The 24,337-nt window shown below is 45.0% G+C and overlaps 1 protein-coding gene across 2 annotated transcripts; it reads left to right on the forward strand.

Moving 5' to 3' along the window:
• On the forward strand, positions 1–23,706 carry MED26 (mediator complex subunit 26). 2 transcript variants are annotated; one of them, XM_063160940.1, is made up of 3 exons: positions 1–103; positions 18,114–18,188; positions 19,439–23,706. In XM_063160940.1, exons 1-3 carry the CDS (start codon positions 29–31, stop codon positions 21,116–21,118), a joined length of 1,830 nt encoding a protein of 609 aa, XP_063017010.1. In that variant the 5' UTR covers positions 1–28; the 3' UTR covers positions 21,119–23,706. The 2 variants fall into 2 exon arrangements, with proteins under 2 accessions (XP_063017010.1, XP_063017011.1); XM_063160941.1 differs by lacking the exon at positions 1–103 and adding an exon at positions 6,690–6,710.
• The last annotated feature ends 631 nt before the right edge of the window (positions 23,707–24,337 follow it).

A 24,337-nucleotide genomic window follows, 5' to 3' on the forward strand; every position in this document is an offset into this window, starting at 1 on the left:
GCCGCAGCCGCCCCGCTTCGCCCAGGCAATGACAGCGGCTCCGGCCCCGTCCCCGCAGCAGATCAGGGACCGGCTGCTGCAGGCCATCGACCCGCAGAGCAACGTGAGTACGGGCCCCGCGGGCCCCCGCCGCTCCGGGCCGACCCCCGCCCGCCGCTCCCGCCGCGACGCCTTTCTCCCCCTCCCGGGGCCTCCGGGGCTCCCGCCGGGGCCGCCCCGGCCGCCGCGGAGCCTCCTCCGCGGGCGGTAGCGCGGAGCTCCCGGCGCGCCGTCCGCCCGGGGTCCCGCAGCCGGCGGCGCCTCCCGCCCGCGCCCCCCGGGCCGGGAGCTCAGGGCCGCCCCGCTGGGGGCTCCGGAGGCCGCTCCCCGCCCGCCCGGGGCCGCGGCCGCCCCCGCCCCGCCGCCGCTCGGCGCCCCGGGCCCGGCCGGTGCTGCCCGGCCATGCGGCGGGCGGCCCGGCCGCCTCCCCACGCCAGGCCGCGGCTCGGGCGCGGCCTGCAGGGGGCTCTGGGCCGGCCCCGCCGCCGCTCGCCGGGACCTTCCGGGGCGCCCACCTGTTCCTCGGGCCCTGCTCCGGCCGCGACCGGGGGCACCCCGGGCTGCGGGGACGCCGGGAGGGCTCCGGCGGTGGCTGCGGGGCTCTGGAGCTGCTCCAGCACCGAGCAGCCTCGGTCTTCGCTTTTATCCCTTCCTGCAGCGCCGTAATGAGCTTACGGGCTCCTTCTGGGATGTGGTGTAAGCACAGAAGTCAGCGTGTATTTTACCTGTAAGTGGCCTTAAGCGGCGGTTATCCAAAGGATCATTTGCTCCTTTTAAGGGTTTTTTGGCTCATCCGAGCAGTTCTCCGCTTAGGTGTTTATTACTGTGAGAGGACTGCAGGGCCCTCAACCTGTCCAGTTTTTGAGTCTTAGATCAACATTCACTGCCGCAGGATGCCGAGGTGGGTCTGTCTTGGCCATCTGCAGTTTGTGGAGGCAGCCTCTGGTGCATCAGGCTGAATGTGTACGTGTTATTTTAGGGTGAAATGGTGCTTGGGTTCCATCAAAGTCATACCTGCTCCTGTCTGAACAAGTGCTTTTTTGTGATAGACCTGCATCAAAGTGCTAAAGTAGCCAATAAAGTTATTGTCATTTGGAACCCCTCCCGGAGCAGGCTGTCTGTGTCATGGGGAAGAAAAATCACTCTGGCCTTGTAGGTTCTGTACAACTCCCTGGGCTGGACATCTGAGGGGAGCTGCAGTGTTACACATTGGAGTAACAGTAACAAATCCTGGTGGTAATTGTGAGCTGTTAAATGTCAGCGTTGTCTGAGTTTGCAGTACTTTAACGTGGATCTTGCTGAAATGTCAGTTAGTGCACTCCATGAATCCTGTTTGCTCTGAGCTCTCTTTCTGTGGCTGCAGATTTTTCACTCTATACGTGAGACCGAGTGCCAACCTACTTTAATAAAATTCTAGCAGATCTGTGGTGTCTTTTGACTTGAGAACTGTCAGCTGCAGTGGTTACCCTAATTCTGGTGTTACTTTGTCAGACACTGTGGCTGTGTAGAGCTAAGCAGCCAGGAAGTCAATTTTGTGATGGATACTCTTCCCTTTCTCCACACGCTGATGTTTCAGGACGCTGTTGTGTTGTGGGAGGACCCAAAATAACCAGGCAGCTCCCTGCTCCCAACAGGTCAGTAGCCCCTTAAGTTTAGGAGTGATGTATGTTAAATTATAATTCTACATACTTGATACTTATCCAGGGCAATAATCGGTGGCAGAAAAATCAGCCCATTGTTGCAAAGTGCCTGTAGGCAGGGTCTGTCTTCCAGTTTAACCTTTTCTTGGAGGAGAGCAGAGGTGGTGGAGCTGAGGTTCATTGTGCAGGCTGAGAGCTCAGACTCTTGGCTCCAAAGCACATGGAATATGTGGTGGTGTTGACTGTTCACTACCTGGCACAGAGGGAAGAAAAACTTACATTTTGAACGCGCTTAAAAAGCAGATTTTGAGTTTAATCACAGTTGGGCACCATCATGAGAGTACAAGGAGCTGCTGTGCTGTTTTCCTGCTGGGAGAGTCAGTGCAGCCATGAGCTGCTGTGCCTGCAGGGACTCATGGAAAGCTCCAGCTGCTTTCTGCTGGCTCTCAGAATCCTCTCCTGACAGCATTACTTGTGTTCAAACCTACAGCAGACATTGTCGCCACTGACTTCCTCATTTACCAAGAAGGTCAAGCTTTGAGGCCTAGATTTAATTCAAGTTTTTCAGTGTGTGTGTTTCTGGAGAAGGTGAAAGCTCAGGTGGGCAAAACCAGTCCAGTTCTATGGGGCTGAGGAGGGAGGAGATGCTTGGTTCTTCATGGTGCTTTACTGTAGAGTCTGTAAAATTAAGCTTCACTTAAATTCCCTAACACATCCCCTAACACAAGCTGCCATTGTGGATATTTATTCTGAGTGGTTAGTTGGATCTTGGTCGACTCACAGGCGGAAAAAAAAAATAGGACATAAGTTTCTCTACCTCTGTTGGGTTGAACTGGTCAAAAGAATGGTTTCCCCAAGCTTGCAGAACCTGCTGGCCTCAGGAAATCATCTCCTGTGCTGATTGTTCATCTCCAGCTGCTCCATACAGCCCTGCTGACTCGGGAGCAATATTGAATTTACACATGTTTAGCACTTGAACCTCCTCTAGTAATTGCTGCAGAATGTATTTATAACTTAGTTTCTCACACTTAGAGGTTACCTGTGTAAATTCTGAACTATTTCAAAGGAGACCTGTAAGAAATAAGCTATTTTTAAAAGAACTTACATCATCCTAGAAGCCACCCGGGATGTCTGGTATTGTGTCTTCATTTATTCAGCCTTTTCTCCTCGAGGAAACATATGGGCAAACCACTTCTGCTCCATGACCTAAGCACTGAGTACCAGCATCACTTTCCTTCCAAGGATTCTGGGAGAACATAGCAGGAGGTGGAGGAGAGCAGGAGTTCTGTTCTGTGAGGTCTCACAGGGGAGATGTTCCTTGATTCTGGTGGGAACAAGGCTGAGAAACCACCCCTTCAGAACCCCTTTGCCTTGGTAACTCGTGCTCTGTGCTGCTGGGGGAGTTTATTCCCTGATAAAAGTCAGGAGTAATGAGAAATGTTGATTTTTTTTTTTTGCTCTGTGCACAAGCCTGTCGTTTCCAGCCAGCTGCTAGAATTGTGCTTGCAATTAAATGGTTCCTCATGCTGAATACGTAGCAATCTGTTCCTGTTTTTAAATATTAGATAATAACTTCATTATTTGCCATTAGTACCCCTCTGTGACACAAACCCAGCTTTGGTTTGAGTGAGAGCCTGCATTGTGTGCTCCCTGTGAGCTTGGGCTTGGCTCTAACTCAGCCTGTGCTTCATGCAGTACCTCAGGACCTTCAGCAGTGGTCCATGGCCTCAATTATTAATAATTAATTAGCCTGTGTGTTGGAATACGTTGGGTGGTGCATTGGCATGGGCTGATCTCCCAGCTGGCACAGATTGCATGGTTAAAGATGCTTTAAAGGCTGTTTACTCTGTTGGTTGTGGGGGCAAAACCCCCCTCACCAGCGGTACAGGTGCTTTCCAGTAGTGTCTTAAGAAGGTGTAATAAAATAAATGTAATAAAATAATAAATATATGTAGAAATCAGGGGAAGCTGCTGCTTCACTTCTGAGGGTCCCAGCGATTTCTTTGGGTGCAGAAGTGTTCTGTGTGGGCGAAAGTAGACTAGGAATGGCTCTTGCTTGAGCTTTATCCTTTTCTGTGAGCCCTAATGAGCTTAGCAGTTTGGAGGGAGGTGCAGAGAACCTGTTGTACCTCTTGCCCTCTTTGTCCCTTTCCTCACTTGCAGCTCATCTTGTTTGGAGCAGCCTCACATTTTGTGCAGGAGGGCAGCAGGTTGTTCCAGGTGTGTGACAAAATGCAGGAGCTTGGGGAGCATTTCTTAATGTGCAAGGTCTAAAAGTGTTATCATGTCAAGCTTTAGTTTCAGATAAAGATTTGGGCCTGATGGAGAGAGTCCCATTGCATTCAGTTTTTGATAATAACTTTAACTGAGATCTGTATTTCTTAATGCTCTTTATTATAAACACTTGGATTCACTTGAATTCACTGTGTGGGGGTGGTGATGCAGTTGGTTTGAATATTGCTTGTCCACTTCTTTCTGAAACAGCTTATTTGGTTTAGTGGCAGTGCAGGCTGTCACTTCTTGAGAGGAGTTGGAGATGTAAAAACTTCTAATTTACACAGTGCCCCTTGCAGCAGTGAGACCATTCTGAACTTTGAGGCTGCTGAGACAAAATCTGAGAGATATCAGAGAGGTCAAAGCAAGGGGAATGCCAGACTGCTTTTCAGTTGTTAATTCCTTGAAACTCCCCAGGTTGCAGTGATGATGGCAGTAGTCATTTGCTCTGAAGCTCTAATTTGAGTGTTTGTTTCGGCAGCAGTGACAATTTAAATAACACCCACTTCTTATTCCTGCTACACACACCCATTTTATGTGCACAGGATGGTGTGGTGAACTGAACCGAGGAATTGATCAGGATTTAAAGAAGAAAAAAGGCAATATATAGATCTTTTCCTAGGTAGTTTTTGATGTAACTCAATTATTTGATAAAACTTCTGGTGCATCACAAATAGTTTTGGCAGCAGGATTGGGTCCAAAAGTGTTTAAGTGAGTTTGGAAGCAGAAAAGAGCATCCTGTGAGGGTGGGGAGGCTCTGGATCCCTGGAAATGCCCAAGGTCAGGTTGGACAGGGCTTGGGGCAACCTGGGACAGGGGAAGGTGTGGGAGGGGAATGGAATGGGATGGGTTGGGATGGGCTTTAAGGTCCCTTCCAGCCCAGCCCAGAGTGTGATCCCATGAGGAGTGGAATGCTGCTGCTTCCTGGGTGCTTCCCTGCTGCCTTGGGAGCTGGCAGGAGGGAGGTGTTGTCACCTGGAAAAGTCAACCACGCCTGTCTGGGTTTTTTGAGGTGACAGTGGCTGCCTTATGGTCAAGTTTCACTTGCAGAGCCTTTTTTTTTTGTTGCTGTCACTTGTGTGTGGCTCACAGATGTCTGGAATTATCCTGTGTTTGTGGGCATGCAGCAATACAGGGGCTCTGAATGTGTCCTGGAATAACTGGGAAACATCTTCACAGCCAGCCAGGAGGATGCTCCTGAGTGTAAGTCATGAGTGAACTCTGCAACTCAAGAGTAAACCACCACCTTCCACTAAAGGCTGTGTGGACAATGCTCCAAATGCTCAAAAATTGGATTGATTTGGCTTGAATCCCTGAAGCTGCCAGTGGAGCTGGGAGAGCTGCTGGGATCACGTCCCCACCTCCAGCTGTTCCTGTCCCCTCCTATGTGCTGACCCAGCCAAGGAACTCACCTGGCCAAGCCCTGCCTGACCAGGGGCTCCTCAGGGACCCCTTCCCATGGCCCAGCTCCTCCTGGGCTCAGAGAGGGGGAATTGTGTGGCAAGGAGAGGTGACAGAGGTGGTGGCAGCTCAGGCTGTCCTAGAGCAGCTTGAGCCCCCTCACGTTGTCAGACTGCATCATCAAAAAGCTTTTATAACCCAAATTATAAAACTTTGCAGCAAGCACCCATCTGCACGTGCTGTATGTGGGCCCTTGGTGGGAAAGAAACCCTGAACGCTCAGAGGCTGCAGGGAAAGAACTCATGAACACATTTTTATTGGTGTAGCCACGAAACAGCTCCTGAATGGAAGCACCAACTTTTTGTAGGGAATATAAATACAGGGAATAACCTCTGGCAGTCACCAGGAGCCACAGCTTGGAACAGGGTCCTTGCAGGAGAGATGTGCTGGAACAAATTTCCCAGAGAGCAGAGGACCTGTGCTTGGTGCTGCTGTGATTTGGGATGTTCTGGACCCTGTGTGAGGCCGTTTGAGTGCACCTTGGCACACCTTGATGGCAAGGGAGCAGGGAGCTGAGCTGAGCAGCCATCCTGGATGGGATGGGCATGGGATCCTGGATCAGCTCCTCCTGCCAGGGCACTGGAGCCTGGCACCAGCAGGGACCAGAGGAAAGCTCTCCAAAGCTCCCATGTGCAGAGGGACCCAACCTGTGCCTTGGGAAACAGGAAAACTTTCAGCTCAGGCTGTCTCAGAACTCTGGGGCTGGGCTGGGAATTCCAATTTGTCCTTTTGGGGGGTTTTGTCTGATAAGTTGAGGTGAGCCCAGTTTAGGGGTGGTAAGCTGTGCGTGGTTGCCTCTTTTTGGGGTTTTGCTGTGGCCACATGACACATCAGCACTGTCATCCTGGCGCCTCTGGCTCCTGATGGAAGCAGCTCCACTGCAGCTGAAGCTTTCTCTCCCTCTGAGATCCTTTCCCAGTTTCTTCAAGAAGCTGCTGCAGGTGACAATTAGGGTTTCTTTTTTTTCAGGAACCACAAAAGTTTCAGGAAAGGGGAAGGAGGAATTGATTCTGCCTGCTGCAGAAGTTTGATGTTAGTCAAGATTCACTGCTTTTAAGGCATAGTTACTCCAATACATTAGGCTTGGAGTTAAAATTAACTTACTATTAAATTACTACTTCAGTGTAGTTTTTTTTACATAAAAACATGTCTGTTTTGGCTGATAATATTTTGCTGCTATCTCTTCTCACCAGTTATGTGCTGATAACACCAAATATACTCCTTAGGTCTGTGTAATGTGGTAGGATGTGGCCCCACTTTTACACTTGGTTTTTAAAGAAATAATTTAAGGTAAAGGTAAGTAAGTACCTCATATTCAATTTAATGTAAATGTAGGTTTGTTTATTCAGTGTTCTAACAGCTAAATTACTCTTTCTGAGGGTAATTCATGCTTTTGGTGTTTGGAATAATATTTAAGTGCCAGCAAATTGCTTTAATTTGAGGTGCAATCTGCTCAAACTCTGCAGAGAATTGGTGTTTTCAGGGGCATGGCTTTCACAGGGCAGCCATGCATGCCCGAGTGTGATTGTTAATATCAAAGTGTACAATTTTCAGCATGTCCAAACAGTCAGTGGCAGCGATTTCTGCTGAGGAGTCACTGGAAGTAAAGCACAATTAGCTGTGTTTTAGTGAACAGTTTCTAAGCCAGCAGCTGGGGAGGAGGGATCCTGCATCCAAGGGATTCAGGGACACGCTCAGCTGGGCGTGTTTTCAAACTTGGAGCTGTGGAGACGACTGCAGAGGTGGAAGTCTTGTCTCAGAGTGACAGCCAGTGCTTCTGTGAGCTGCTTTCTCACACAGTTTCCATGCAGGATCAGCTTGCAGAGTATCACAGTTATAGTACAGATCTGGAGGCTTTGATTTGTATTTTTTTAAAGAGTGTAAAGCTGTGGAAGGTAGAGGAACATGGGGTTTTTTTTCCAGGTGGTGATGCACAGCCATAAATTGTCTTTGGTGAACAAATTTGCAGCACATCTACAAATGTCTGTAACTCAAGGCATCACTTTCTGAGCAGGACAGTACAAAACACTCCTCGTGCTCTGTAAATTAACTGCAGCAGGCAAGGACAGGGAATGTCTCTGTGGAACTTGTCATCCTGAAAATTCCAGGAAAAAGTATTATTTCAGTATTTAATGCTTGGAGAAAGCACAGTTGATTCTTGAATAGAGTTGAACTCAGTGAGGTGGAGAAGATGCAAGAGGTAATGTTTCAGATTTCTTTGTGAAATTGGGTGCCAGGAGCCTGGCTACATCCTGGAAAACTCAGTGTCCCTTGTCTTGTGAGGAGGAGTTTGTCTGTCAAAATAGGAGCTTTGGGGGTTTGACTTCTTATTCCCTTTGCTGGACTTTTCTCTATGTAACTTGGCATCCTGAAAGTTCCAGGAAAAAATAATATTCCAATATTTAATCCATGGAGAAATATTATATAAATTCCAGTATTTAATCCTTGGAGAAACCACAGTTGATTCTTGAATAGAGTTGAGCACGATGAGGTGGAGGAGAAGATGCAAGGGGTGATGTTTCAGATTTCTTTGTGAAATTGGGTGCCTGCAGCTCATGGATTTGGATTTATTTGGATTGAACCCCTGTGCTTACACTGCTCAGGAGCCTGGCTGTGTCTTGGAAAACTCAGTGTCCCTTTGAGGAGGAGTTTGTCTGTCAAAATTGGGGCTTTGGGGTTTTGACTTCTGTATTCTCTTTGCTGGACTTTTCACTATATAATTTGGCATCCTGAAAGTTGCAGGAAAAAATAATAACCCAATATTGTATTTAATCCTTGGACAAACCACAATTGATTCTTGAATAGTTGAACACAGTGAGGTGGAGGAGAAGATGCAAGGGGTGATGTTTCAGATTTCTTTGTGAAACTGGGTGCCTGCAGCTCATGGATTTGGATGGATTTGGTTTGAACCCTTGTGCTTACACTGCTCAGGAGCCTGCCTGCATCCTGGAAAACTCAGTGTCCCTTGTCTTTGGGGAGGAGTTTGTCAAAATTTGGGCTTTGGGGTTCTAACTTTCTTATTCTCTTTGCTGGACTTTTCAAGACAGGCTGCCAAGGGGCTTCAACCTCACTGAGGCTTTCTGGACTGGAAATTGAGAGGTTTTTGCCACTAGGTTAGAAATAAGCAGGCCAGGTTGGAGCTTCCCCATCCCTGGAAGTACTCAAGGCCAGGTTGGACCAGCCTGGGACAGTGGGAGATGCTCCTGCCCATGGCAGGGGGATGGAATGAGATGGTTTTTAATGTCCTTTCCAACCCAAACCACTCTGGGATTCCACAATTCCACGTTCTGTATTTAAATATTGAAAAATGCTGCTGAATCCTGGGTTCCTTGCTCCTGCCACGACCACACAGGGCAGTTGGCTTGAGTGGATCTGCTTTTACAAACCCTGAGCTGAGAATGCTCCATGCCCACCTTCCTTTATTCCCCAGCCAAGGTAGAAAAGGCATTTTGTTTCCAAGGAGCTGCTGAGGATTGTGCCAGTGGCTGGAATGGCCAAAAATCCTCCAGAGATTCCTGGGGGGCTTTACTTTCCTGACAGGTGACATTGTCCTGAGGTGACACAGCCCTCAGGGAACAGAGATATTTGGAAATATCTGACTGGCAGCAGTGTTTAATCCAGAGTTTGGAGAGCAGTAATTCTAGGAGATGTGTAAATTGATTTCAGTTTTTTTATTCCATATCCATAAAATTTGTTTATGGTGGGTGCTGACAAGAATTCACTATTGGTAACAGTTGTTGGAAGGATACAGTGACTTCTCCACAAACTTTCTCAGTTTGTAACACTATTTTTTCTCAGGTTTTGTGAACAAACTCACCAGGCCTAAACTCTCATGAGCAGTCACATGAGCATCTTGCATTTCAGTGTGATAAATTATTATATTCCACAAAGAATTCTACATTGTGTTCACCTCAGCCTTCTCTGTCATTTAAGGAATCAGCTGAGAAACTTGCCTAGAAATTTGAGGAAAGTTGGCCTGCAGCATTTAAAGTACACTGGGATGATGATACATGGTTTTACTTTTTAAAAAGAGTGAAAATTCTGTGTTGTGGGGACATTAGTAGGGCCTTTCTGAATTGCACTCAGCTATAAACTGCTCTCTGTTAGCAGCTTTAAGGGATGGGTAAAATATTTAATAAGTATCGATAAAGGGGTTAATAACTATTTAATAAATATCAATAAATGGATGAGTAATAAATATCAATAAAATTATTAAATTAATATAAATAAATTATACTTTAATAAATATTGAATATTTATTAATTATATTTATTGAATTATAATTTAATGAATATTTAATAAATCTTCAATAAATAGTTAAGTATCTGGGTAGATACTTTAAGGGATGGGCAAAATAATATTTAATAAATATGAATAAAAGGGGTGGGTAAAATATTACTTAATAAATATTAATAAAATGAACAAATAATATTTAATAAGTAAAAATAAATTATATTTTAATAAATACCATTTAGTAAGTATTAAATATTTATTTAATAAATATTTAAGTATATGAGTAGGTACTTGAAGGGATGAGTAAAATAATATTTAATAAATATAAATAAAGGGGTTAATAATATTTAATGCATATCGATGAAATTATTAAATAATATTTAATATATAAGAATAAATTATATTTTAATAAATATAATTTAATTAATATTTAATGAATATTTATTTAATGAATATTTAAGTATCTGGGTAGATACTTTAAGGGATGGGTAAAATAAGGGGAGGTACCAGCAGTGAGTTCAGGTGAGTTCCTTAAACAGAAAGCCCCAAGATGAATCAGAAGGGCACAATTTAAGGCTGCATTTTCTCCATATTCTGTATTATTCTGCCTGAAGAATCACCCAACTGCATTTCTGTCTCGTTGAAGTAGCACCAGTCGTCCCCGTGACTTTGCTTGCACAGCAACCTCATTTTATGGCTCTCTAAATTTTGAAGCAATAATTTTGGACTTCAGTTCGTGGCTCATAATAAATAGTAACTCGCAAGATTTGTCTGGTTGAAGTTTCTGTACAGGAGGAAGAGGAGGAGAAATGATTTTCCTGTAGAAAAGGAAGGTGTAGCATCGTTGGATGTGGGGTTGAGGCATTTGAGGGTGAGTCTGAGGTGGCTGAAATGGTGACAGAACCTGAGTGGAGACAAACTTTGGGCATTTTTGGGATCACATGGAGCACAGTGCTGGGCAGCGAGGTTGGAAGTGATGAATTTTTAGGTCTTTTACAAAACAATTATCCTCTTTTTGAGAGGACAATTCTGAATTTCTGCTCTGAGTTTAGTGTGGAGTAGATTGAAATGGTGTGATGTGATTGTGCTCCTTCAGTGTCTCCTGGCATGGCTGGAAGGGACTTTGTGTGGTCCATCACCTTTCTGGAACAGCTTCTGGACTTGTCTAATCTGTTCTTAAAGCTCCATCGTGGCTCAGGAGAATGTGGAGAGATTATTTGAGTGCACTGGCAGCTCACTGGTTATTTCTGTGTGCAATCAGTATTTGTCTTGTTGCAAATTAGGCCAGTGAGCATAAAAACAGTTGATTAACATTTCTTTATTATGACTAATAACGCAGAGGAAGGTTTATTTCAAGCTTCATGTGTCTCTTTCCTATTTTTTTTTCAATGTGGTATGAAATGAAAACTTCAACTTTATGTTATTAACCCTGTTTTCAAAGCATGGTTATCCTGCTGTCCTCTGACCTGCACTTGGTGTATGTTCTTGCACTGTTGCAATTTGATATAAAAATGTAATTCCAGCTGAATTTGATTCCTCTGCCATTCATTACAACTTGGAAAACAACACTAAATTATCTTGCTTGCAGTTTGGTGTGGTGGATGCCACCAGGAGTGGCAGTGGCTGCCTGGGGTTTTGCTCCCTGATTTTTGCTCTGTTCCTTCAGCAGGAATTTTTACCAATTAAATGATATTTCATGGAGCCTCTTTTGGCTAAAATCAGACTAATGAATTTTTATTTGTCCAGCTTGAGTTTGGTGGAGTGGGTTTGTTGTGGAGTGTGGAAAAAGAATCACATTGCAGTGAATCTTTGTAAATCTGCAGCTCAGGGCTGGCACTGCAGGCACGTTTCCTATGGTGTTATACAAAATGTTTAGTAACTGTTGAAACCAACAGGTTTTTCTTTCTGTAGTAACAAAAATGTCTTTCAGTTCCTGGCTAATAAACGTGAATGGAGAAAAGTGTTTCACTGTTGCTGTTTTCTGTTTGCCTTCAAGACATTTTCCTGTGGCACAGGGAGCTGGGGGTGTGCCTGGTGTTCATAGTTTGTATTTTACTTTTTACTACCTCCTGTACCTCCTCCTCCTCCAGTGGATTCTCCTTTTGTTGGGTGGTTCCCCTGTCTGGAGTTTGTTCCTGCTGAGCTTTGGGTGCCTCCCTGGGGATGAGGAGAGAGAATTTCTCCCTGCAGAGCTGTTCATGGCACTCCAGCTGCTGGGATTGGTGTCTGGAGGCCCTTGGTGAGTGCCAGGGCAAACTGGGCTTTGTGCTCCCTTGGCTGCTCTGGTGTCTGCCCAGCTCAGGGATGTGCATGGGCACTGCTCAGGGAAATATTTCAGGTCCACTGGTTCCTTCACACTGCAGAATTGTATTTCTGACTTTCCTCTCATTTGCTAATCCTGCCTTTGTAAAGTATATACAGGAAAGTATCTGTATTATGTTAATTTGCCATTAAATTAAGTCTCAGTATGAATGAAATATATGTAGATTGGTTTGATTCTTTAAAGTAGACCTGGGAGTTTTAGATCTGGAGGTACAGATGATGTTTCCTGTGCCTGCTCACTCTTTGGACTCCTCTTGGTGCTCAAGGAGCATTTTATCTACCCCTTGTTTTGCAGCACAAATTTCTGAGCAGTTTTCAAAGCATGAATTTCTCTGTCATAGAAGATTCTCCAAGTGAATGAATTATTGACTTATTTTCAACCCAAATAATTGATTCCTTCATGTTTAAAGATATGTTTTACCAAATACCATTAGAAAACTGGCCTCCACCTTTAAGAATATTTTTTGTGTACTGGTTAATATTGAATCTTTGCTTGCCAAACTGACTTTCAGACATTTTCAATGTGAGTAAAGTAGTATTTAGTGTTTTACCAAATACCATTAGAAAACTGCCTTCCACCTTTAAGAATATTTTTTGTGTACTGGTTAATATTGAATCTTTGCTTGACAAACTGACTTTCAGACATTTTCAATAATGTGAGCAAAGTAGTGCATGGTCATCTTTTTGGTATGTTGTGTCTGTGAATAGTATCTGGTGTTCCCTATCTTTAGACAACATCATGTCACACTGGGGCTGGGGGGAACTGTTAATAGATCAGCTGCAAGGGAACTGAACTAAATACCAGCAGGTTGTAACCTGAATTCTAACTTGGTGTGTTTGGTCTGTCCCTTTGAACAAATGACACGACAATTTTCTGTTGCTGTGTGTATTGTCAGTGTCTGGTGTCTCATAGTTCCTACACAAAATGCTAAATAAACTCTGCGCTGCTGTATTGCTGTTGTCACGTTTAAATAAAGCCTGCTGTGAATAGCAACTTCTCTCTTCTCACTTCATATTCCATATTTTAGATTATTGTGAAGTGGGTTTTGTACAAAAGCAGTGTTGGGGCAAGGTGAGGGGGACCCTGATGTGACACTGAGAGCTCCAAGAAAGGGAGAGCAGTGATGCCATCACCCCTGGAGCAGGCACTGCACCTCTGACAATCAGCTCTGCCTCCCCAGCAATATTCACCTGCAACCTGGGATGTTCTTGAACATTTTCCTGCCCTCCCTGAGGAGATTCACAGCCCTGGAGCAGGGGGAAGACAAAAAATGCTCCTGTGAACTTCTGTCTGGACCCTGCTGTCACCAGAAACCTCCAGCTTGGCAATGGACACCTGGATTTGTGTTTGTAGGAAGAAAAAAGATCTGTTCAGTCTCCCACAGTGTCTCCACTTCTCTGCTTGCTTCTGTCACACTGCTTTGGTGCTACAGGTGGGACGGTGTTGCAGAACTTTCTCTGAAACCATCAAAATTTGGAATATTTATGGATATTTTGATGAAGTAGTTGAGTATGATGGGAAATCCATTCTCTGCAAAGCAGTGTGTTGTGATAGCTGTGTGCTCTGCTCAGCATGCCCATGGTGGAGTCAGGCTGGGATTGTTGTGAGCTGTGATTTCAGGAGGATTGATGGTGCCACACTTTGGTTTTAGAGGATTGTCAGTGATGGGCAACTCCAGGCCAAGTTTAAATATCCTTTAGAAACTTGTGAAGGCTCTGATGTGACTCAGAAGGATGATGTTACTGTATTAAATGATGCCTTTTGAATTTTGTGGTTGAAAAGAGCCTTTCTACCTGAAAGGCAGGGATCTGCACGAGCAAGGTTTTTTTGGAATTGTGATTGAGTTTTTCATGTGCACATAAAGAGCTGCTCCTTCTGCTCCAGGTAACTCAAAGCTGGTTTGTCATTAATCACAGTCTAGTCAGGCTTGCAAAGATCTTTGGAAACATCCCTGTGAAATATTAAAAAAAAGGAAATTATTGTTTTATCTGAGTGTCTGCAATAGAAAGTTTCTGTAACATTTGTTTTTGAGGCTGCATGAGAGAGTGCAGGCTGTGCTGTGTGTGCAGGCAGGACAGGAAGGTGTTCTGGGGGTGCTCATGTTGTTTTTGGGGTCTGGGCTGGTGTGTCAGCAAAGGAAGGGAATCAAACATCCCACAAAAAACACATCCCAGCACCTGGAAGTGGTGGCAGAGCTTGGTTGGATGCTGAACTTGCTGCTGCTTTCAGATTTCCTGTGGAAATGGAACTGGGAGGAAACAGCTCAACCTTCCCCAAAGCCCCTCAGAACTGCTCTGTAACACCCTGAAATTAGTCACTGACTTACTCCTGCTTTATAAATGCTGAAATAAGATTAAGATGGCAGTTAAAAAAAGAAAATTAAGCTTCTTGATCTTTTCCTGAGAGTTCAGAAACCGCTGCTTTTGTCTGAGGCTGGAGTAAAAGCATTCAGTGCTTAACTTGGAAAAGATCTCAGCAATAGTATGGCTGAATGGCTGGATCACTTAAGGAGCCTTGCATGGAATAAATAAGATTTGTTTTCTGTGCCTGTCATTAGGGTTGGCTGGAAAGGATTATCGTGGATGACTCAAAGCAGATGTTCTCAGTAAACTTTGGAGTGAATTAGTGTGTGTGCCCTCAGTGCTCTCAGCATGGGAGAATTTGGAACACCTTATCAATTCCTTATCAATTACTTTGAACTGTTTGCTGCAAGATCCTAAATGGGGGTCCTGGAACTTGTTTTGGGGGGTACTGAGGGGTTGCAGTGTGAGCACAAATATGAACTAAAATGCAAATTCCTGATTTGCTGACCTGGGGCTGCTGAATTCCCTGTCCTGCTCTGCTCCCTGGCACTTTACCTGTCTGTTCTGTTCCCAATAAGCATCTTCAGTAGCCCTTTGTGTTAATAAATGATCATTTCTGGTGCTGCTCGAAGCAGGTTTGGTAACATCATTGTCACTTTGGTTATGTGACAATGCATGAATTTTATTGTTACAGTTGGTTTAAGGTGAATTGGTGTGCAGGATGGGTTTGCTGCTGTGAGCAGGTGATATTTGAAGTGTTTTAGGAGGTCCTTTTGTTTCTGTCACTGTATTTAACTGCACTACAAGAAATTTCATAATCTGTGTTATTTTAAAATAATCAAATATGATTTTTACTATAAGCTCCTCTTTATGGCACTTTGGATGAAACATTCTGAAAAAACCACACAAGGGGAAGGGAGGACGAGTTGTTAAACGTGCTCGAACATTTTATATATTTATTTTCAAAGAATTAAGCTTCCCTACAGGTCAAAAAAATAAAAAGAGAAAAGGAGAGGAGCTGCTGGCAGTTGTCTGGGTGTGAGATGTCCGTGCTCTGCTCAGCAGTTGCTCCGTGACAGCGCGTTCTCAATCGGTTACAAATGTGTGAGGAATCCACGAGGGGTGGTTTGTGTTCCAGCAGGAGCTGAGGGTGCAAGGCCACTTTCCCTGCCTGGAATTGGCACCACGTGTGCCCAGAGCAGGGAGGGAATCCCAGCCTGGCAGTGCAGCTGGGCTGGGCCAGGGGCATCCTCTGCTGTGGGCTGGCACTGGGAATTCCCTGAGCTGTGTGTGCACATGGATGCATCATTTTCCTCATATTCACCTTCTGATAGGCCAATAACCCCTTTTTTACCATCAGTTTTTTATTTAGATAATGAATATTTGGTATCACTTTCCCCATCCTCACCTTCTGATAGGCCAGTCACCCTTTTTTTTGCCATCAGATTTTCATGTAGATAACAAATATTTGGTATCACTTTCCTCATCTTCACCTTCTGATACGCCAATTAACCCCTTTTTTTTTACCATCAGTTTTTTATTTCGATAATGAATATTTGGTATCACTTTCCCCATCCTCACCGTCTGATAGGCCAATAACCCTTTTTTTGCCATCAGATTTTCATGTAGATAGTGAATATTTGGTATCAGTTTCCCCATCCTCACCTTCTGATAGGCCAGTCACCATTTTTTTGCCATCAATTCATGTATAAAATGAATATTTGCTATCACTTTCCCCATCTTCAACTTCTGATAGGCCAGTAACCCTTTTTTTGGCATCAGATTTTTATATAGATAATGAATATTTGGTATCATTTTCCTCATCCTCACCTTCTGATAGGCCAAGGACCCTTTTTTTTTTTGCCATCAGTTCTTCATTTAGATAATGAATATTTGGTATCATTTTCCCCATCCTCACCTTCTGATAGGCCCATGACCCCCTTTTTTTTTGCCATCAGTTTTTCTTTTACATAATGAATATTTGGTATCACTTTCCCCATCCTCACCTTCTGATAGGCCAATAACCCTTTTTTTTTGCCATCATTTAGATAATGAATATTTGGGGATTACCAGTAACTGCAAAACTAATGTAGCAGTTAATGGTGTGTGCAACAGAGCCTTTTTCACTCTGGTAATTCATGGTCTAAAATATGTGGTGGGAAGGGGAGTATCGTGTTTTGCAAGTTGAAAAATATTTGTCTGGAAACTCCCAGAATTGAGCTTTAACTGTTCTGAGGGCTCTGGTTCTAAAAACTGAAAAAAAACCAACCCTGATGATGTGTGTTGCCTAAACTGTGGTGCTAAATTGTCCTTCCTGGGCTCTGAGGGCAGGGCAAGGGTCAAAACATGGAAGAAAGAGCACTGAAGTGAAATAATAAGAACTAAAATATATCAGAATAGGTGCTCTAAAAGTTAAGCAGAGTTTTACCAGGCCTGACATCATGGCAGGGCGTTAAATATCTGCAGAATAAAGAAAGAACCAGGACAAATTAATTCATCTTGGGCCTGGAGTTGGTTTTACACCCTATAGGAGTTGGAATCATTCAAAGCCTGCATGGACTTTAAATATAAATTTGATAAAAGTGAATCTAAAAATCAGGACAAGTGTTTGATCACTAACCAGGTAATATGCTAAATAACACAAAACTCCTAAATAGCATTTAACAGTCCTAAAGGGATGGATAAAATATGGTGTGAGCCCAAGGTTTTCTGAAGGGAGGAGATTTCAGCTCCTGGTGTTCCTGTGGGATCTTAGTGGAGGGGTAGAACTGACTTGGAAAAACCAATTCTTACACAAATCAGTGTTTTAAGAGGAAGAGTTGTGCCGGGAGGGCAGAGCTGCCTGGTGATGATGATGATGGTGATGATGCTCCTGATGAGGTTTCAGGATGATGTAGGATCCCTGCAGAGGTTCTTGCTGAGAGATTTTTCTCCCATGCACTTCACATCCAGTTGAGTCATAAATGCAATTAAGCAATAAATGAGACTGTGATTCAAGTTTTCCTTTGCTTATCTTTTAAATCTGTCTCCAAAGGTGAATTAGAAATTCCAGCTTTCAGCTCTCTTAACATCAGGTAATGGAAACAAAGATCTCTCTGTAGGATCATAAACTGGTGTGGGTTGGAAAAGCTCTCCAAGATTAAAGAATCCAACCCAGCAGTGCCATGTTTACCCCTAAAACATGCAATGTGTGGTTTCTGATGGGGAAACCATGGAAATCACACATGTGCTGAGGATGTGATGAGAGGAGCTGATCCTCACCTCCTCAGGGGATTGTGCAATTCCTCCTGCCCGTGTCCAGCCCCAGCCAGGGGTGGCTGATGGTCTGGGGACACCTGCTGGGCACAGCCCTGGCCCAAGGAGGGACCTGCAGGCTGGGACTGCTGTGTGCAGAGCAGGAAAAGTGGGATTTGCCATCAGGAAAAGTGATTCTGGGAATGGAACTGCAGAGCAGAGGCCTGGGTCGGTCTGCAGTGAGGTCTGAAGGATTCAACTCCACATTTCCCACTGCTGCTCCTGCTCTTGCTCCCCTTAGGTGTGCCCAGTTATTAATTGATGCTTTGCACAGGGGTCTCAGAACTTTGTTTCTCAGTTTTATTGCCACTGTTTCCTTGGGTTTTACATAAGAGTGTGGTTGTTACAGCTCCTGCAGTTTCCAACTAGGTCAGTAAAAGTGTCCTTGTCCCTATTCCTTGAACAATCAGCTCCCTAAAGCCAGACAGTCTGATAGCAGTTTGTGATTAAGGCTTCCAGCAATTATAAAGTGGAAGGTCTTAAATTACATTTGTTAACTAAGACCAGTACATGAAACATGAAGTGACTTTGTCTTCCTTGTTGCAGATCCATAACATGGTGGCAGTGCTGGAAGTGATCTCCAGCCTGGAGAAATATCCCATTACCAAAGAGGCACTTGAGGTATGTCACCCTCTAAACATGATTTTTTTTATATTTATAAAAGGACTTTTCCTTGCCTTTCTCATTCCCATTAGAGCTTTTTCTGGAAACACAATAGATGGATTGCAAAGGATTCACAATTAAGATATTATTTTGTCCTCTAGCTGAACACAGGATCCTTTCTGGGCCCAGATCAGTATTCTGGGCAGCACAGTTCCTGTTTGTGCAGGGCACTACATTAATCATCACTTGTCACTGATTAATTCTGTTGCACTCAGCAATATCACCCTGCACTTCTGGTCACCTTTGTGGACATTTGGTGACAAAGCACCTAAAATCTGAAATAGGAAAATTAATCTTAAATGCAGTTCAGCAGGTTTCAAGGCCTGATATTTGTGGTGAGGTCAGGTGTAAGGAGAGCTGAACTCACACTGGTCACTTGTAGAAACACCCCAAGGAACTTTTATGGCTGAATTAGATATTTCTTTTTCACTCTTTGTATTGAAATTAGCGGTGTTCTTGCTTTTAACTGTTGCTTAATTACAACTCCACCTGTATTTCAACATATCTATGACAACAGGTTGCACATTTCTCTCACAGTCTGGTCTGTGTTCTCCTTTGAAGTACTTTCCTTAAGAAATCTGACTTGTGGAACAGTTCTTTGTTTTCATATGTGCTCTGGGAACAATCAAACATTTCCTTCCGCTCACGAAACCACCTTGGGACTCCCTGGGAATGTTGTTTAATTTATTTTTTCATACATTTCCACAAGGCTGGAGAGTGAAGGGAGAGGAGAGAGGTGGAGGAAAGAGGTAGGACACAACTCACACCTGGTAGTCAGGTTTGTCAAATGGAAAATTTAATTGTTAACAAGTTGCTGTAACAGGCAAAGATCCTGGAATTCTTTTCTCTTGGCTCTCTCTGCAGATCTTTTACTTTCCTTGTGATAAACACACACCTTTGGGTGCTGCATTTCCCCTTGAATCTGAACCTGCACCCTTATTCTTAGAGGTTGTTTCTCATTAAAGAATTCCTTTCTGATGTTTTTCCCAGCTCTCCTGCTTTTACCAGGGAATAAAGACAGCCTGACTTGAAACCTACAGTCAGTTTCATGTGGCAGAGCACTGGACTAATCCTTTCCAAAAAGATTAATTCAACCCTTGGATGTTTAGTGTTTTTAACCAGGTGTTTCTCAGCATTACAAAGCAGAACCATTCCTTAAGAATTTTGCTTGGAATGATGTTTGTAAAGCACCTTGTCTGTCTTTGTAGGAAACCAGACTCGGGAGGCTTATCAATGAGGTGAGGAAGAAGACATCCAATGAGGAACTTGCCAAACGTGCCAAGAAATTGCTGAGGAATTGGCAGAAGTTGATAGAACCCGTAACCCAGAACGAGCCAGTGCCAAGGGGGCTGCCCAACCCGCCAGGATCAGCAAATGGAGGTGCCCACAACTGCAAACCAGACTCCCAACTCCCTGCTGTGCCCGGCGCCAAGCCCATCAGCGAACTGAAAAGCAGGAATGATATCCAGAAACTCAATTCTCCAAAAACAGAGAAACTGGGAAATAGGAAAAGGAAAGGTGATCACAGGGACGGCCATCAGGGCCCTCCTCCCCCAAAGGTCTCCAAAGCTAGTCATGAAGTATTACAAAACTCTTCACCCCCTCCAACCAATGGGATTGGAGGTAGTCCTGAAAATTTTCCTAGTCCTGTAGACATAAACCTACACGCAGGGCCTGAAAGCAGCAGGACAGATCTCAGTGAAAACGATAAACACAATAAGATCCCAGTAAACGCTGTAAAACCTCACACCAGTTCTCCAGGACTTGTAAAACCTTCAAGCACTTCCTCGTTACTAAAGACTGCAGTGCTTCAGCAGCATGATAAATCAGAAGAAGCCACGGGCCCCCACCAGCCCAAGAGCCCACGCTGCTCCTCCTTTAGCCCCAGGAACGTTAGGCATGATACATTTGCTCGGCAGCACACCACGTACTCACCAAAGGATTCGATGCCCAGTCCATCTCAAAGGTCTCAGTTCGCGGACGCCGCGCCGGTGCCGTCGCCGCCTCCATCCCTGATGCAACCATCCACACCTCCCATGCCAGCCAAGAGACTGGAGTTCCCTGCTCAGGCAGCCCCCGAGGGGGCACAGCACTGGCAGGAGCAGCAGGGAGCCCCCGAGGGCCAGCACAGGCACACAGCAGGGACGCTTCAGCAGCACACGGCTCCCGGCTGCAAAGGCCACCCCGGGGAATCACACGTGGGCTTCCCACAGGACACTTCCAGAATGGACAGTGATGATGCTGCTTCAGGGTCTGATAGCAAAAAGAAGAAAAGGTACCGACCCAGAGACTATACAGTCAACTTGGATGGGCACGTGATAGAAGGGGGTGTGAAACCTGTAAGGTTAAAAGAGAGAAAACTCACTTTTGATCCCATGACAGGACAGATAAAACCTTTAACACCGAAAGATCCTTTGCAGGTAGAAATCCCTGCACTAACTGAACAGCACAGGACAGAAACGGAAAAGCAGGAGCAAAAACCCAACCTGCAAAGCCCCTTTGAACAAACGAACTGGAAAGAGTTGTCCAGAAATGAAATCATTCAGTCATATTTAAACAGACAGAGTAGCTTGCTGTCTTCATCAGGAGTACAGACTCCAGGAGCTCACTACTTCATGTCTGAGTATTTAAAGCAGGAGGAAAGCACTAGAAAAGAGGCTAGAAAGACTCACGTTCTAGCTCCTAACAGCAAACCTACAGACTTGCCTGGGGTCACCAGAGAGGTCACGGGCGATGACCTCGACAGAATACGTGACCACAACTGGCCGGGCGTGAACGGTTGTTATGACACACAGGGTAACTGGTATGATTGGACACAGTGCATATCCTTAGATCCACACGGGGATGATGGGAGATTGAACATCCTGCCTTACGTCTGCCTAGACTGAGAGCAGTCCTGCTAAGCACGCTTTTTCCACCTGCACTTAGCAGAACTGGCAGACACTGATGCCACTTCCAGCTGGAGAGAGAGCCTCCTGTCCTGGACAAACAGGCCCCACGAGCAGAGGGGGGGAGGGAGCTGGGCCTTTTCCAGCTCGTTCCTTTAAATTCTCCTTTTTTTGTGAAATGCTGCTACCAGTTTACTAACAATTGCAAAAGGAAGGCATACGAAGGTTTGATCAGTTGAGTTTAAAACTCTTATAGCGAGCCAGCTATAAAAAGTGTTAGTCCCCAAGAAGTGAAGAGGATTTCCAGCACTTTCTGAATGCCGGAATCTTATTACAGGCAGGTACAGAGAAAAAAAAAAAAAAAATTGTGGAAGTTACCTTAACAAAATATGCATCTATTTATTTGACTTGATTTGGGTTTTTATTTGGCAGTGAGATATTCGAGAGACAATGTGCAAAAACTGTAGTTTTATTTCTATCACATCTCTGAAACATGATTGAGTTATTTAAGAGTCATGTGGTACGGAGATTGGGTTTTAAACAGCAGGTGTTGCACTGCAGGCTGGGCCACCAGCTTCAGCTCAACATTCCATAGGCATCCACATATTTTAGTCTGGTTTCAGTTTAAATCCAGTCTCTGAGAAATGCTGCAAAAACTAGATGTTTAACGATATTTTTTGATCCCACCACCACCAGCCAAATATTTTTCCTCCTTTTCCCTTCCTGCAAACTTATAGGTAAAAAAGAAAAAGACAAAAAAAACAAAAAGACAAAAAGAAAAAAAAAAAAAAAAGAAAAAAAATCACCTTTTCTAGAATCTAAATGTAATGAGGGTGCTACAAGTTTGTAACTGTACTGTGAGAGGGAAAAAGGAAGCCTGTTTGTATGCTGGAAATATACTTGTTACCATTCCTTTAGATATTGTTTGCCTTATGGATATCCATCATAAACGCAATTTGCAAAAACAAAGAGCCTTAGTGAATGTACAGTAACTAGACTTCTGTGTTCCTGGGATGCAGAAGGGAGCAACTTTGCTATTTGGTCCTTTAAGTGGACACGTTGTGATATAAATGTGGAAATAAAAAAAATTTGCACAAACCAGTTTGTGAATTATTTATATACACACTCCACTTGTTTTTCCCCTTGAGTCTGCTCAGTTCAGCCCAGCCAGGGGAGCCCTGGCACCAGGGACCCCTCAGAGCAGGGAGGTGGAGCTGAATCCCTTGGACACTGCCCCAGGGAGAACAGGAATGTCTTCCAAGAACCTCGCTGTGCTGTCCAGTCACACAGGGTGGATCTGTTTTAACTCTGGAGACTGATAACCCAACTGCTGATAATGTACCTCAAAGTCTAAAGAGATCAGATTTCATCTTTGTAATGTTTTATTCCTGTTTGTTACAGTGCTTTCTGAAGCAGCCTGGGGTGTGGAAAGTGAAGGATTATTTCTATTAACTGTAATTGCTTTAATATTTGGGACTGTGTTGTTTGATGCAGTCCCCACTGTTGGGTTTCTGTTCAGGGGGTTGGGGAGGGGACACTATACCAAAAATATTCCTGGGTTTAGTGATGTTAACTCTGTTAACTCATCTGTGCTGGAGGTGAGCCCTGGCAGGAGCTGTCCTGCCTTTGAGGGTAGAGTGAAGCTCTTCCCTGATTTTTCAAAGGAAGGTGCTCCTGGCCAGGCCTGCATGGTGTTGGTTCATTCCCTGGAATACAACTGATGAAGTCTGGTTTTATTTTTAAGTCATTCTTGTTCATCATTTATGATCTGACTGTTACTGAAATGTGTGGGTATCTCAGAAATAACAATGTCTGTGTGCTTCCATTTCTGAAATCTGAAGTCTGAGAGTGAAACGAGAAGTGGTTACCAAAAAATGCATCCAAGTATATTTTCAGTTTACTTCCATTTTGTCCTTCTGCAGTTGCTGAGGTTGAGCAGTGTGGTTCAGAGCTCCTGTCCTGCAGCTCAGATTGGATGGCAGAGGGCTAAGCTGCTGGTCATTTTGGAAATGCTTAAGTTTTTTTTTATGTAAAAAAGTACTGTGCATCTTATCTCCCCCTGCCCTTCCTCCCTCCTTCCCTGAATGGTCCCATTTAGGAACAGGGTCCGTGCTCCTTGGAGGCCTTTGAATTCAGGAAATGACAAAGTATTACTTGATAAATTCCATCTTTTTCTCCACTGCTTCCATTTCTGATGCAATTGATGGCCCTTGACTGCACTGGGTGAGGTGATACCCAAAGCTCATCACAGCTTTCAGATTCCACCCAAACTGCCTGTGCTGGTGCTCCTCTGTTTGGGGAAGAAGCATCAGGAATCAGACCCGGCCCTTTCCCTGGTGGTACAAAAACTGCTGGAGAAATTCCCTCCCAATGCAAGCTTTAAATCTTGTTCCTTGCTGAGTTTGTTGCTGCTGTAAGGGGTCAACTCACTTGTGTGTCCTCCAGGGTGAGATGAGGCTTGACAATCTTTATTTCAGCATGCCAGTATAACCAGTTCTGTGAGCTCCAACAAATGTGAATAAGTTTACAAGGTGATATTTTTTTGTCAATTTTGTAAACAAGTTCAAATGAAGTTTACCATGTGCGTACCTGCTGTGTACTCTCATTTGTGCATGACTCAGTTTCTCTGCTACTGCCTTCTCCTACCTCTCTTGCAAAATTTCTCCTTCTAATCCTAAAACCTGAAGTTAAAACACTGCCATTTCTTCCTTGTGACGGGATGACACGAAATGGCTCATCAGCAAATCTCTGGGGAGTTGCTATCACCTAAAATCCGTGTTTCTATGGCCAAATTAATTCTGCAGAAGTCTCTTGACAGGGTGCATGGACGAACCGGGCTCTCCAACACCCCCTCCTGCCTGCCAGGTACTCACCCATCCTTTACCCCGGCCTTCCTCGCCTCAGTTTTAAAGGTCGGGAGCGCTGGTGTCGGTGCCTGCGAGCCCGCGACCTTCGCTCCGTCCCTGCCCTGCCGCTGCCCGGCGCTCCAAGGGCCGGCACGGCCTCCCTGGAGGCGGCTCCGCTCCCTGAGCGCTGTCCCGGGTCACGGCAACCCCTGGGGCTCCCGGGGCCGTGAGGGGCCGGCCCCGGCTCAGGGCAACCCCTGGGGCTCCATCGCCCCGGAGCCGGCACCGAGAGTGCGGGCACCGTGCGGGGCCGGCCCTGGCTGACAGCAACCCCCGGGGCTCCATCGCCCTGTGCGGGGCCGGTACCAAGGGC

This window comes from Melospiza melodia, chromosome 7 (genome assembly GCF_035770615.1).
Source record: "Melospiza melodia melodia isolate bMelMel2 chromosome 7, bMelMel2.pri, whole genome shotgun sequence".
In the NCBI taxonomy this organism is placed as follows: Eukaryota; Metazoa; Chordata; class Aves; order Passeriformes; family Passerellidae; genus Melospiza; species Melospiza melodia.

Coding starts and splice junctions, on each gene's coding strand:
- MED26 (XM_063160940.1), top strand. CDS start 29: ATGACAGCGGCTCCGGCCCCGTCCCCGCAGCAGATCAGGGACCGGCTG. Junction 104..18,113: donor CCATCGACCCGCAGAGCAAC/GTGAGTACGGGC, acceptor TCCTTGTTGCAG/ATCCATAACATGGTGGCAGT. Junction 18,189..19,438: donor TTACCAAAGAGGCACTTGAG/GTATGTCACCCT, acceptor CTGTCTTTGTAG/GAAACCAGACTCGGGAGGCT.